Source organism: Triticum aestivum, chromosome 3D (genome assembly GCF_018294505.1).
Source record: "Triticum aestivum cultivar Chinese Spring chromosome 3D, IWGSC CS RefSeq v2.1, whole genome shotgun sequence".
NCBI lineage: Eukaryota > Viridiplantae > Streptophyta > Magnoliopsida > Poales > Poaceae > Triticum > Triticum aestivum.
In genome coordinates, this window is record NC_057802.1 from 581,261,470 (window position 1) to 581,276,764 (window position 15,295).

The 15,295-nt window shown below is 48.5% G+C and overlaps 1 protein-coding gene across 1 annotated transcript in view; it reads left to right on the top strand.

Annotated features, from left to right (window-relative positions):
* The first annotated feature begins 9,941 nt into the window (after positions 1–9,941).
* LOC543362 (acetyl-CoA carboxylase 1) overlaps positions 9,942–15,295 on the top strand; it is a 12,286-nt gene continuing 6,932 nt past the window's right edge. Inside the window, exons 1-16 of the mRNA XM_044503591.1 lie at positions 9,942–10,216; positions 11,123–11,458; positions 11,571–11,777; positions 11,875–12,033; positions 12,208–12,300; positions 12,440–12,535; positions 13,016–13,283; positions 13,362–13,600; positions 13,769–13,808; positions 13,889–14,013; positions 14,125–14,241; positions 14,344–14,418; positions 14,504–14,560; positions 14,661–14,765; positions 14,868–14,954; positions 15,085–15,276. Of these exons, the coding sequence (XP_044359526.1) occupies positions 11,147–11,458; positions 11,571–11,777; positions 11,875–12,033; positions 12,208–12,300; positions 12,440–12,535; positions 13,016–13,283; positions 13,362–13,600; positions 13,769–13,808; positions 13,889–14,013; positions 14,125–14,241; positions 14,344–14,418; positions 14,504–14,560; positions 14,661–14,765; positions 14,868–14,954; positions 15,085–15,276 (2,172 nt within the window). The 5' untranslated portion in view covers positions 9,942–10,216; positions 11,123–11,146. The remainder of the gene's footprint in view (positions 10,217–11,122; positions 11,459–11,570; positions 11,778–11,874; positions 12,034–12,207; positions 12,301–12,439; positions 12,536–13,015; positions 13,284–13,361; positions 13,601–13,768; positions 13,809–13,888; positions 14,014–14,124; positions 14,242–14,343; positions 14,419–14,503; positions 14,561–14,660; positions 14,766–14,867; positions 14,955–15,084; positions 15,277–15,295) is intronic.

Genomic DNA, 15,295 nt, shown 5'->3' on the forward strand with positions numbered 1-15,295 from the left:
AGCAAGAAGAAAGAAAATAAAAAACAGAGAGAAAAAAAGTTAGAGAAAAGATGAAAAAGAAAAGATTAATCAAAAGTAAAAACGAAAAAATATAAAAAGAAAAACCGGTGCAGGAACCTTCTAGAAAGTTCCCAAAACCAGAAAAAAATCGGCTGGGAACATCCATAGAAGGTTCCCAAAACCATATGGTTGGAACGCTAACAGGCCGGCCCACCCCCCGAGCGCTCGGTCGATACCTGTGCGGTAGCCCGACTGTTTGCCGCAAAGAGCGGCAAATAGGGTTTTCCGGATGGCTCTATGTTTTGATTTTCTTGTAATCCACACGTAAAAAGCATATACTTTTTTTTGACACATACCATACGCAGGCGCACATATATACGCGCATACACTCCCTATGAACACACACGCACACCCTACCCCTATGAGCACTTCCGAGAGACTGAGCCGACATATCATCTTGAAATTGACGAAGTCACCAAAGGCGTTTCATAGTCGACAGGATAAATGTGAGCACTAGGACTGGAACTCTAGTGGGCTGGGATATCATTGTCCTCCTACCATCCAACTACAGGTTGGTTCATCTAAAAAACATATAGTACCATACGTGTACATGTGTATATTAACTTAGATATTCTAGATAACGTGTATACCCTGTGTTTTGTTCAAGAAAGAGATAGGAATGAAGGGCCAAAAGTCATTTGGTTAGAACGAAATGGGAGCAATCCCTTTCAATTCATTTATGACACCGGGGCCTACCCAGGTAGACAAGATCTGACTATTTAGCTCAATCCATGTTTTTGTCTAAAAAGAAGCTCAATTCCATGTTTTTTTGTGTGGTTGGTGGAAATTCCAAAGTTGGTGGTTTGGCCTTTCACATGTGTGTGTCCATGCTCTTATAAACAGTAAGATGGAATACCGCCAGACCGGCCAGCGGTGATCCATAGTAGCCTCCCTCAGTGGCGGAGACAAATCCCAGGCCGGGCCGCTGCCCGCACATGAGCTCCGCGCAGGGCAATGTATCTTCAGTCGTTCGAGCCTCCAGGGGCTCGAAATAGCACCGTCATGGGTTCCCAGCCAAACCGCACATGAAGGGTGCGAACCGACGATAATTTCGGCTTGAAGGCGATTGGATTCCCAGCCACCGCCCTCAGCTCACCCCCAGTCGACATTTTGTAAATATTTTTAAAAACATACTTGGCCAAAATTCGTCAAACAGGATATAGATTCGGCGATATTTAGGCGTTCCACAGTCTTTTTGCATATTGAAAACATAAATGTAATAAAAGGAAAAAAACTGTTGTTGCCGCGCCTACAGGCCGAAGAGCTTGCTGAAGGCATCGTAGTCGCCGTCGTCGTCGCCCTCCTTCTCCTTCTTCACACCGCGGCCGTCCCTGCTGGACCCTGCCCGGGGGCGCCCTGGCGGACTGGTTTGGCCAGCGGCGGCGCGTCGTCGTCGCTGTCCTCGAGGACGATGACGCCTCCCTCGTCGTGGCCACGACGGCGAGCGGCGACCTCCTGTAGGGCGCGGCGCTAGCACTCCATCTCCAGCCAGGCCCAATCCTCCCGCGCCCACTTCATGGCGGCCTCGTCGTCGAGTGCGGCCATGTCATCGTGCTCGCTCTTCACGGCGGCGAGCCCCGGTCCGTCTTCGGCTTGACGAGGCGGAGGTAGGAGCCGAGGAGGCACGGCCGCCCTCGTTGATGACGAGGGCGGCGCCGCGGGTGCGCCGGCTGAGCGGCGTTTCCACGGGCTCGGCCTTGACGCTGACGAGCGCCGGCGACCCGAAGTAGTGGGAGGAGGAACGGGAAGAGGAGGAGGAGGACCCGCCCAGCATGCGCCTCGGCAGCCACGGGCCGCCACTCGGGCGGGGGGCGGGGCCGGGGCCGCCGGGTACTCGAGCGGCGAATCGTTGCCACCCTAGAGGTACTCGAGGACGGCGTGGAGCGTGTGGCCGGGGGCGCCCACCACAGACGGCGGTCGTCGCTATTGTTGCACCCCCTTATCACCGGCGCATTATTGGTGGAGGCGAGCAGCTCCTCGTGCCGGCGTTGGAAGTACGCCGCCCAGTGCGCGTGGTCGGCGGCGGCGTACTCCGGGAGGTCCCGCTCCTCCTCTGTCAGAGAGGCCCGAACACGCTCGATCTCGGCGTGGAAGTAGGCGGGACGGTCGACGTCGGACTGCGGGGGGACTGGGACGCCCCCGGCGTTGAGCCTCCACCGCCCCGGCACGCGCATGTCGGGCGGCGCCGGGTAGTTCGCCTCGTGGAGGAGGTTGGCTTCCCAATTGTGCAGGTGGCGGCGGCCGAAGCCGTTGGCCGCCGTTCCCTCACCGGGGAACCGCTCTCCCATCGGCGGGGCGTGCACGCGGTGGTTAGACGGGGAGAGAGGGGAAGAGAGAGCGTCGGTGGCGAGAGAGAGGGGCTGCGGGGCGAGTGCGTCCACCGGCAAGGGTGGGGGTGGCTTTTATAGTGGTCGGGGGGCGGCAGACGTGTGTACGCGTGGCGGGAGAGGGCGCGTCACCGCACTGCGCCGCCCGTGAGGAATCAATGGAAGGCTGACCGGCGGCAGTCTTGGCATTGATTCCCCGCGGGAAACCGAGGCCATGAGGACGACGATGCGCGGGGTCGCTGACTCGGCGAGCCCGCCGTTCTTTCGCGCCAAAAGCGATTCCCTCGACGCCCCGGGCGTCCTCCAGCGCGCCGAGTTCGGCCTGGGTCCGTCGGCGCCAGTTTCGGGCCTAACCGCCGAAAATTGAGCTTCTGGGAACATAACTGGACCGTTTTTTCAGCGTCGACACTAAAAAATGGCTTGGGGGACCTGTTGGGGACGCGGCTGAAGATGAGTACACTGAAGCCGGCCCCGTCCCTGCCTCTCTCGTTGCTCTTTTTTCTAGGGAAAGCCTCATTGTCATTTGTCTTTCGTTCAAGCAAATTTTGCATATGTGTGCAATACCGCTCTCCGCTCTGGGACTATGCCAAACAAAGAAACCGATCAAACACATGACGCGATCTGAGTCCATCTACGCAGGAACAAAGGGACCAATATAGATTGGTTGCCAAGTAGTTTTGAAGGCATCGCTATACAAAGACCGTGGAGCGCGCGTGAACTCTGTTAGGCTAGTCATAGTGGGAGTAACTTAGTTAGTAACATAGCACACTCCAAAAAAATTTGCTTACGTGGCATGTAGTTAATGATATGTGGTAACATAATATGTTACTGTAACATAGCGCTTCCCAAGACAAGATGAGTCTACAAACTAATAAATGAAGTCCTCTATGACATTACTACTATGTTACTTTGCACTATGAAGGTAGTAACTTAGATTAGTGTCATATGCATGACACTAGTATAAGTTACTCCCCACTATGACCAGCCTTAGAGATACTGCTAGAAAACATGGTTAGAAATAAATTAGCACAATTAATTAATCGTCATTAGTGAAGGGGTGTGTCCAACCCTGAATAGTGGTGACCCTTCTCTCTGAGACAAACTTGTACTCCCTCCGTTTGTAAATATTTGTTTTTTTAGAGATTTCAACTAGTGACTACATACAGAGCAAAATGAGTGAATCACACTCTAAAATATGTCTATATACATCCGTATGTGGTAGTTCATTTGAAAACTTTAAAAAGACAAATATTTAGGAACGGAGTAAGTAATTGTCATCTTCTCTCAAAAAAAACTTGTAACTGCCATTCCTTTAAGGCATCCCCTTGCACACACATGCGCGCGTGTGTGCCCTTGGTACCAGTGAAATCTAAGATGGTTGGCTCATTTGTCATTTCACTCAATTCTCTCTCGATCTCACTTAACAAACAACATTCTGGAACCCAGTTGGATAACCAAAGAGGGAAAGAGTCTAAAACGAGCTGTGAAGGCCTCAATGAAAAAATAGACAAGTGGACAACACTAAACCATTAAAAAGTAATTCGAGTTAAAAAATTCTAGGAAGGAATGAACAAATCATACTTGAATGCAAAAACACACCTTCCGCACTCATCCATGTGTGATGGTCTCGCAGGTCATGCAGGACGGTAACCTGCGAAATCACCTTACCGATGTTGCCTCTATTGAGCTTCTTGTTGTGTTGTCTTTTTTGCAGGATTTTGACCTCAACGACATTGCTGGCGACAGGTACCTCACTCATGGGTTGTGATTCTCCACCAGAAATGTTTTATCGGCTGCTGACAGACTATCACATCCACACACCATCACCCTACTCATTTGTACATCACATGTACTCCCTCCGTTCGGATTTAGATGTCGCGACGGCTTTTTTGCGAAAACCCCCTCCATCTATTTCCGACCGAACCCGCGGTCCTCGCCCTCACTCTCTTCTCCGGCTGGCCGCCGCGGTCCGCTCGATGCTCTTCTCTGTCTCGCCGCCGCGCTCTCCCCCCTCCCCCTCCCCTCCCCACCTTCTATCGCGTCGCCGCGCTCTCCTCTCCCACCTTCGGTGGCCTCGCCGCGCTCCTCTCCTCCTTCCCGCGGCGACGGATTGAGTTCAAGCTTGGACCTTTGAGTTCAAGCCGGCGACGGATTCCGTCGATGCGAGGCCTTCACCGCCGCCAAGCTCCTGGCGCCGGTGGCCGTGAGCTTCAGGGGAGACCCCATCCTCTCTCCCTCCCAGATCCACCACGCAGCTCGCTCGCGCGCCAAGATGCCGACGCCATGGAGGACGCTGCTCCACCCCTGCTCCGCTCCGTGCCCCCGACGCTATGGAGGACGCCGCTCCACCCCTGCTCCAGCCTCAAGGTACTCCACCCCTGCTCAAGCCTGAAGGAACAACCTGCGCCACTGCTTCTGAATGTTGTGCCGCTGTTCATCTCTGAATGTTGGGCTCCATGCACCACACATATTGCATATTGCCCCTCTCTAGCACGTGTGGCAACAGTAGGCATAGATCAAGAGTGTGTCAGTCCCAATCCCGACTGCGGCGGCACCGACGAAGAAGAGAGGATGGTGAATGGTGAGTTCCTTTTGAGGCCATTCGAGGCGACGGATCCGTAATCTCTGGATTTTACTTTTCCCCTTTCCATTGATTACACACGGAAATTAATCTGACAGTCTCAGGCTCTCAGCGACTGCATACAGGGAAAGGAGAAATAGACAATTCATTTCATTAGCATTAATCTGACAGTCATGTGTGTCCCTCAAAAGTTACTGTTAGGCTTCTTTGCTGCATGTTGATTATTCCTGTTACAGCATGAAAAAGTTGATTGGTTAATCTCAGTGTCCAGCCACAGTATAGATCCTTGCTCAAGTCGCCTCATTTCCAGCCACTGTGCCTTTTCAGTTTACTCTCATCTGAAAGACTGCTCTTTTTCTTTTTCTTTTGAGAGTATCTGAAAGGCGGCTCAATTAACCCTCTTATATGGAAAACAAAAGGCATGTTCATTTAACCTCTCCTAGCAGGGTTATTTTTGTTGAAATACTTGCCTCAACTTGTTTCATATTGAGATACTAATTTTTTATATAAAAAGAAATACTAATATTTTGTTATGCCTATGTGTGGAACATGAAGCTGGCAATGCCAAGAATGAACATTCTGGTCAAGTTAAATCAGCTAAATCAAAGAGGCACCTGAAAATAGTTCTCTCCACAAGAATTGTTTGCTAGACTGATGGTTATTGCTTCATTGGTTATTTTCTTCATTGGTTATTGCAGAACAAGTAAGTAGTGATGGGCTGCTTGCTTGAGCCTACACCATGCTGTCTTTTGTTCAGACTTGAGAGTAAACAAAGAGCAGCTGTAAAAGCTTTGTTTCTTTTACAATTCCTAGATACTCTGCATCTACTCCCAAATTCTATACTGAATAAAACTGTTCTGTACTGAATAATGCCCAAATTGTACAAGGAGGACATTGGATCATTGTCTAGTGCAGAACAAGCAATGGGCCTGAATAAAACTGTTCTGTACTGAATAATTTCTGGAAGTGCATGTGAATACCAGCAGCAGCAACTACTCCAGCATTCAGTATTGAGCTTCATTGGGTATTCAGTGTAACTGTGTTACCAGCAACACTCAGTATTCAAGTTCTGTTTAATCCAGTTTTGCTTTACAATCAAACAGGGAGAGGAATACCAGCAGCAATTAAGTTCTCTTTAATGCAGTATTCAGTATTCAGCAATCCAGTTTTGCTTCTACTCTTTCAAGTATTCAGTATTCATGATCTTTAATTCAGTATTCAGGTTTACAATCAAGTTCTCTTTAATTCAGTATTCAGGTTTACAATCAAGTTCTCTTTAATTCAGCAGCAGCAGCAGCAACAGAGGCGGGGGCGGGCGCGGAGAGGAAGACCCTGGGCTTGGAGGAGAGGTTGAGCAGGGCCAACGCGGCGATGAAGACCCTGGGCCAGAGTGGCGACGAAGACCCAGCACCGCGACGGCGACCAAAATTGTCCGCGGCGACGGCGGCCAAGGCGGACCAAATCGAGGACCTAGTCGTCGATTTACTGCTTCTTGGCACGATTCAGAGGGAGGTGACGAAGAGGAAGAACTTTAGAAGCAATCCCGCTGCTCAGGTAGGCGAGGGCACACCCATGGCGGCTGCGCGCAGCTGGGCGGCGGCGCAAGGCGCCTCCGTGGAGGTTCTGCGCGTCTCCTCCGCGACGACACAGGTCGTCTCCTGCACAGGCGGCTGGGTCCTGCAACACGCGGAGACTCTCTCTGGGTGCTGAGGAGAACGAGGGAGGAAGACGGGGGATGGTGGCCGGAGCCGGCGACACGCGAGCGACGGTGGAGAACTGAGGAAGGAGACGGGGGCGTTTTTTCAAATGATTCGAAAGTATCAGGACATGTTTGCAAAATGCATAATGTACAGCACGCGCGACATCTAAATCTGAACGGAGGGAGTACCTGTCAAGGTACAAATATTTAGGCGGCTTCTCTCCAATGACCAACTAAACTCTAAGGTGAAACTATTCCACCAGGACTATCAAGGTTGTGGCTCATATCTTCCTCCTCGAGCCCACCTCCATCGACGACATTTGGGAGATCCCCACACCGCTTTGTCTCAACCACAACATTTGGCCCTCTATCACACTCTCCATCCTATGAAAGAAAAAGATTTCTAGAATCGCTATGGTCTTTCAGAATGAGGTTCATTTGGTCGTGTAACCATTAGAAATATTGTAAATGATATTACCCTTTGTACTGCTAGATTTTGGGTGCTTCAATACAAGGTCAACGCCATATCATGGCGTCAGTAACCCTCTTTTAGAACCTGTAAACTGCCACATATGCCCCGCTTTGAGTAATGCATTTTGGTGGCCCAGTGATTATTAAAAAGAAACACGCCTTCGTTCACACATAGTAATACCGAAATCACAAACATGAGTGAAAGCATGATACGCCGTCATGGCGCAAACGACAATATGAAAGCAAGACATGTTTCATCCCCAACACAACACACAAAAAGTGAAATAAACACCCCCAGGCTTGGCGAACCCGCTGCGACGCGTCGTTAACAACGTCTTCTTCTCGGCGCACCACTACTCAACACCATTGCGCCTATGACTAACTCGGCGCCTCCTTGCACTCGCGGCTCCACGGCGACATCCTCGACACCGGCTACCCCAACTCGACATCGACCATGACATTCTTCGCACAGTACCTCGACCACGGCTCCACCACCATACGCTCTCCGCTACCTCGACAAACGGCACAAAGGGCTACCGCCTTGCTTGAGCAACCTCGTCGGTTTCCACTCCAGCCACGATTTCGCGATGCATCGACCGTTACGACTGTGGGGGGTGTCCGTCGGTGTGCCTTCGGATTCTTCTTCAGTCTCACCGTCTGTGTCGCTACCGTTGTGACTGCGAGGGGATGTTGAGTATATTGATTAGATTGGAAACATAGGTTAGACTAGGAAATATTCTGTCTTGTCTTGCACTCTAAATAGATCATACACTATATATATATATATATATATATATATATATAAGAACCTATGCTAGACGCATCATCCATCCATGACCATTGGAGCCCAACCATTCGTCTCTGAAGGGAAATAAATTGACTCCGCCCCAACGGGAGTGAAGGGAGTCCACATCACACTTGCCACCTCTCCCCACTGCATAAATTCTGGACCAGAATGTGTACCGTCGTGAGCGCATGTTTAGACGCTTCAACCGAATACCACCAAACCGAGCAAGTGAGTGAGAGATCGGTCCCGGTCGACTAAATTTGGATGGGCCCATTATCTATCTTATTGGTGTGAAATCACTGGAATATGTATGTATTCGTTACCACACATATACAATTAGCTAGATAACATGCACATGATGCAATCTGAGTTACATTAACAAACGAAAAAACGAGTCAACAAGGCACAACGAGACGCCGTTGTTGCGCAACAGATGACTATATGCCTAGTGAGCTAAACTGATGCCCATTCACGCATGATGCACGTTAGCTCATACGATCGTGATCCTTCGTTTTCGTTCGCTCGTAGGGGCAGTTGGGAGGGATTGAATCGTTCGCTCTAGAACTGATGACATCACGTTATGCACGCCCTATTTAAAATCACAGACATGAGTGAACAAAGTATGATATGACGTCATGGCCGATATGGAAGCATGACGGGGCTGTTTGGATTGTGACTATCTTTGCCATATATTGCCACACGATTTTTGCCACATTTGCCTTACTTGAGTTGCTCAGATTGTTAGCCACACTTTGGCTTGCCTAAGAGAATCTTGCCGCACTTTTTCTGTCTATGACACGTGGGGTTCACTGCTCATAAAAATATTCTTGCCTTAGTTGTGGCTTGAACCAAACAGCTACCTAACTTGGTCAAACTTGCCTAAGGTGATGTGTGACAAAGTGTGGCAAGGTGTGGCTGGGAACCAAACAGCCCAAACATGTTTTATCCCCAACACATCACATGAAAATCAGAACAAAACATCCTGTTACTACGATTCAAGATGTAGGCATCAAAGGCGTTGAGACCTATCCTAAATACACCATCCATCCATAACCATGAAGGACAACTATTCATCTTGAAAGGAAAATAAATTGGCCCCACCCCAGAGTCCAACATCACACCTTCCACCCACCCCGCCCCCATGAATGATGGGCCGACATTTGCCTCGGCCGAACACCACCAGCCCGGTCGAGCAAGCGATCCGTGCCCGTCAACTAAGTTTAGAATTGTCGGTGTAGAATCATTGGAATATGCATGTCCCGGTTACAAGGCTCGGGCAATTAGCTAGACAACGCGCCCATGATGCAATTCGAGCTACAGTAACAAACAAACGGGAGTCAACTAGGCACCGGGAGACGTTGTGATCGTGGCTTAACCGACGACTACAGACTACGAGGACGGGCATGTGAGCGAAGCCGAGCGGAGCACATCAAAGGCGTTGGCCGCCTCAATAGAAGGCCACCGCAATGCCATTATGTCAATGACGCTCTCTACGCATAAGTGTAAGCCGTAAACTACCAGTTGCGCCCCTCTGCGAGTAATTCATCCGGGTGGGGATCCTCACCCCCCCTGCCCCCTCGATGATTGTTAAAGTAAGACACCTTCGTGCACACATGTTGAAAATCACAAAACAAGGGTCAACAAAGCATATGATATGCCCTTGTGCCGCAACCAGTGACACGAGAGCACACCACGTTTGATCCCCAACACATCGCACGGAAATTTGGAAGAAAAAAGCCACCCCCCGCAGCTACGATTCGAAGATGTCGGCATCAAAGCCGTTTGGACCTGTGCGAGACAACAGCATCCATCCATGACGGCGAAGCGCAACTATTTTCTTCAAGGGGAAAATGGAATTAGACTCCGCACGCCATCCGGGACGGGAGCACGCCACCGGATGAGCGGAGCGAGCGAGCACATCCAAGGCGTTGGGGCCCTACCTACCCAAGGCAGACACGCCGGAGAGACAGGTGCAACGACACACCAATCCATCCGCCCAAGCAAGCAAGCAGGGCCATGAGGACCAACTACCCGTCGTCCCCGTCTAGACCACACCCCCCACCTGCCCCCACCCTCCCTCCCCCAACTCCTCCATGAATGCACGCATTTCATCATCGCCCCAACCACAACGCAGCAGCAGCGGCCTCGGCGACGCGCCGCGCATTTATAGCACGCAATTCCTCGTTGCCTCCGCCGCCGCCGCCTGCCTGCCTCTCCTGGATCTCCATCTCTCCTTCGCGGCGCGGCATTCCGTCGAACGCCTCCGCGGCGCGCCTCCGGGCGGACTCACGGTAAGCTCCCCCTGCCCTTGCTGTGCCCCTGCTTCTGCTCGCATCTTCCGATTTTCGCCGGAGCGCTCCGCCTCCGCCTATATGCGTGCGGGCGATTGACTGGGCCGGACCTGCCATGGACTCGTGCTTGACCCGCCCGTGCCCCAGTGCGCGCGGGGAGGACCAGTGATGTACTCGCTCCCAGCCTCCCCGCCCACGCCGGCCTCAAATCGAGCGCGCGTAGGCTGCCTCCAGGCCCCAATCCGAGTAGCGCAGCGCGGGGCCTTCCTGCTGATTCTCTCTCAGCGCCAGGAGATCACGGCACCAGATACCACTGCTTCTGCGTGCGCGCGCGCGGCGTCAGATTCCGAGTGCTTCCACCTAGTCCGTACACGCGGAGCTGCCGCGGGATCCTGCTGACAGTCGACCCGTGCCGTCGCCGGATTGGCGGGTTCGTGCCGTCTGGCATTACGTCGAGCGGGTTGTGGGCGCGCGCGACCGGCCGGGTTTTGGGCACACTTGTTGCTTGCTTCCTTCTCCTGAATGCCGGAATTCAAGTCCATTTCCCTCTTTGCTCCTGCTTGGAGTGGAGTAACCCCTAGTGTGGACTTCAACATTGTTTCACGTATTTTTAATGTCATCTGTGGTCTTGCTCTTCTGCTTCTGCTGGTTTGTCGACTATGAGCTTACTGTCGTGAATTGTGCACTTTCCCGTGGCACTGCTGCCCTAGGAATTTCCGGATTTAGTTAGTCGTTAATTAGTGCCACCATGCTGTTGTTTTGTCTGTACCATTTTAGCATCTGGTACAGAAAAAGGGCACACACATGCCAAACCGAAAAGAAATATCCCAGTGCTGCAATTCTACGCTAATCACCCATAAATGATTGATGCGCTAACGGACGGACTTGTTCTTTTGCTTTTCCCAGTGCTGAAGGTTGGAGGGGGCAATAATGGTGGAATCTGACCAGATAAACGGGAGGATGTCCTCGGTCGACGAGTTCTGTAAAGCGCTCGGGGGCGACTCGCCGATACACAGCGTGCTGGTTGCCAACAATGGGATGGCTGCGGTCAAGTTCATGCGCAGCATCCGCACCTGGGCCTTGGAGACCTTTGGGAACGAGAAGGCCATTCTCTTGGTGGCTATGGCAACTCCAGAGGACCTCAGGATTAATGCGGAGCACATAAGAATCGCCGACCAGTTCTTAGAAGTTCCTGGTGGGACGAATAACAACAACTATGCAAATGTACAGCTCATAGTGGAGGTTAGTGCAGTTGATCATCCTTTTTCACCTAGTTTTTATGGATTACCATGTTCATTACGCCGGATACTTGACTACAGTTATTAATGTCTGTAATTCACCTGTCATGTCGCAGATAGCAGAGAGAACTCGGGTTTCTGCAGTTTGGCCTGGCTGGGGTCATGCTTCTGAGAACCCAGAACTTCCAGACGCGCTCATGGAAAAGGGAATCATTTTTCTTGGGCCACCATCAGCCGCGATGGGGGCACTAGGCGATAAGATTGGTTCTTCTCTTATTGCACAAGCAGCAGGAGTTCCAACTCTTCCATGGAGCGGGTCACATGTATATATACCTTGTCCTATTTCTTTATGGTTTTGCTCCTCTGTTTTTCTCTCCAGCACTGTAATATTTCTCAAAACTAAATCAATACGCGCTGTAGGTGAAAGTTCCGCAAGAAACCTGCCACTCAATACCTGAGGAGATCTATAAGAACGCTTGTGTTTCAACTACAGACGAAGCAGTCGCTAGTTGTCAGGTGGTGGGGTATCCTGCAATGATCAAGGCATCATGGGGTGGGGGTGGTAAAGGAATAAGGAAGGTTGGTATTCTTTTCATCTTTTTAATTCATCTCTACCACAGTTATATGGAATGCTCTACTCGCAAACAATTACATGGAAATTTCCACTGTCCATTTAAAATGAAGTCTAAGTTTTGTGCAAATATTGTATATTAACCAAAGATGTTTTTTTATGTCATCCAAATGGTTTTATAGGTACACAATGATGATGAGGTCAGAGCATTGTTTAAGCAAGTGCAAGGAGAGGTCCCCGGATCGCCTATATTTATTATGAAGGTGGCATCTCAGGTGATATGTGATAAACTGATAACAGCATTATTTTCGGTTGTATCTTTGTGTTACTCATGTTCAGTATTCAGCGAGTGCTTCTTCTGTACTGATATGGCTCATTTAGCTAAAATCTTGCCTTTCTGTTCTTTCTTTGTAGAGCCGACATCTAGAGGTTCAGTTGCTCTGTGACAAGCATGGCAACGTGGCAGCACTGCACAGTCGAGACTGTAGTGTTCAAAGAAGGCACCAAAAGGTTAGTTATTCTCCTGAAGCATTGGGCTGTTCAATATCAGTTTTGTTGGAATTAGTCTCAGCCAAACATTTGTGTAGTGAGTACTGGTAGAAGTTCTACAGCTTCAGGGAATAAAAACTTCATTGGAAGATGTAGCAATCATATAGTACTGTTTAGCAAAGTGCAAAATGTTGCAGGAGCTATACAAAATTTATGTCTTAGCATTTTCTTAAATGACATCATTTATTACTGTTACTTATACTTATACTGTACTAAATAGTTGAATGTTGCATTTTGAATTCAAGAACAAACTTTTTCTTCCAGATATATATGTGTCGCACTTGGAAGTTTTTGAGCTCAGAATATTGAAAAGTCTAGTGACTGTATTACAGATTATTTTATAACCACAAAAATTAACTAATGCAAGACAGATAATAGCAGAGAAGTCTTAGCAAAATTATATATCTTTTACTTCTCACCATATATATACTTGTGAAACAGATCATTGAGGAGGGACCAATTACAGTTGCTCCTCCAGAAACAATTAAAGAGCTTGAGCAGGCGGCAAGGCGACTAGCTAAATGTGTGCAATATCAGGGTGCTGCTACAGTGGAATATCTGTACAGCATGGAAACAGGCGAATACTATTTCCTGGAGCTTAATCCAAGGTTGCAGGTAGAACACCCTGTGACCGAATGGATTGCTGAAATTAACTTACCTGCATCTCAAGTTGTAGTAGGAATGGGCATACCACTCTACAATATTCCAGGTAGGCCAGTTTTACAACTTGATGGTTGATGATATTATCTCTTCCCCTCCACACTAATCAATATTAGGATAACTGCAGAGATCAGACGCTTTTATGGAATAGAACATGGAGGTGGCTATCACGCTTGGAAGGAAATATCAGCTGTAGCAACTAAATTTGATTTGGACAAAGCACAGTCTGTAAAGCCAAAGGGTCATTGTGTAGCAGTTAGAGTTACTAGCGAGGATCCAGATGATGGGTTTAAGCCTACCAGTGGAAGAGTGGAAGAGCTGAACTTTAAAAGCAAACCCAATGTTTGGGCCTACTTCTCCGTTAAGGCAAGTTTGCATCCATGCATAATGATCTTTGATACCACATGACATGTCACAACAGCCGCAGCTTATCATTACCCTTGAGTTTTCCTGTTTCTTATGTTGATAAATTTCCTGGTTAAAAACTGCATCTTGTGCGGCAAACCTAACCTGAATCATCGTTTTTTTTTTCAGTCCGGAGGTGCAATTCATGAGTTCTCTGATTCCCAGTTTGGTAAGTGATGTGCGTAAATTTCTGTTTCCTCATGTATCTCATGATGATGCTTCTCTTAAACAACATGAATTTTTTCGCAGGTCATGTTTTTGCTTTTGGGGAATCTAGGTCATTGGCAATAGCCAATATGGTACTTGGGTTAAAAGAGATCCAAATTCGTGGAGAGATACGCACTAATGTTGACTACACTGTGGATCTCTTGAATGTAAGATAACCCCACAGTAAACATGTTCTCTGATTACATGGTACATTTATTAAGAAAAACATGGTACATTTTTTTGTGTGTAATTTGTGTTCAAAATTTTCATATCTCCAGGCTGCAGAGTACCGAGAAAATAAGATTCACACTGGTTGGCTAGACAGCAGAATAGCTATGCGTGTTAGAGCAGAGAGGCCCCCATGGTACCTTTCAGTTGTTGGTGGAGCTCTATATGTATGATTTCTTTTTCTGGAGAACTATGATTTATTAGGTGCTTATGAGCTTTCATCCAAGATCCATTTTCCATCCTCAAATACTGTGTTTCTTATATTTCAGGAAGCATCAAGCAGGAGCTCGAGCGTTGTAACCGATTATGTTGGTTATCTCAGTAAAGGTCAAATACCACCAAAGGTACATACTATATGATGAATATTCTTACTGTTGATATTCCAATTTCTATATGAATAAAACTGTCTTAACTTCTTTCCGTTCACAGCACATCTCTCTTGTCAATTTGACTGTGACACTGAATATAGATGGGAGCAAATATACGGTAATTATCTGTAATTTTCTCTTTAATCTTATCCATGCCATACCCATCTAATCCAGTTGGTATCCTTGTCACATCTGCTAATGATTATTTTCTTCTGCAGATTGAGACAGTAAGAGGTGGACCCCGTAGCTACAAATTAAGAATTAATGAATCAGAGGTTGAAGCAGAGATACATTCGCTGCGAGATGGCGGACTCTTAATGCAGGCAAATATATCTACCACACTAAGTTTTTATACAAGTGCAATCTATCTAATTTTCTTTTTATTTGAAAATGGCCTAACCAATCTTTAATTGTGAATTTTCTAGTTGGATGGAAACAGTCATGTAATTTATGCCGAGACAGAAGCTGCTGGCACGCGCCTTCTAATCAATGGGAGAACATGCTTATTACAGGTGAAGATAGCTAGATCTGTATTCTCCTCTTGGTTCCTACGTAATATAGGGGTTGTTTCAGTTGTAACTGTAGCTGCAAATTGTATGGAAATACATAAATTAATTATGTCCTCTGAATGATATATTACAGAAAGAGCATGATCCTTCCAGGTTGTTGGCTGATACACCGTGCAAACTTCTTCGGTTTTTGGTCGCGGATGGTTCTCATGTGGTTGCTGATACGCCATATGCTGAGGTGGAGGTTATGAAAATGTGCATGCCACTGTTACTACCGGCCTCTGGTGTCATTCACTTTGTCATGCCTGAGGGTCAGGCCATGCAGGTTCCTCCTCCCGCCCCCC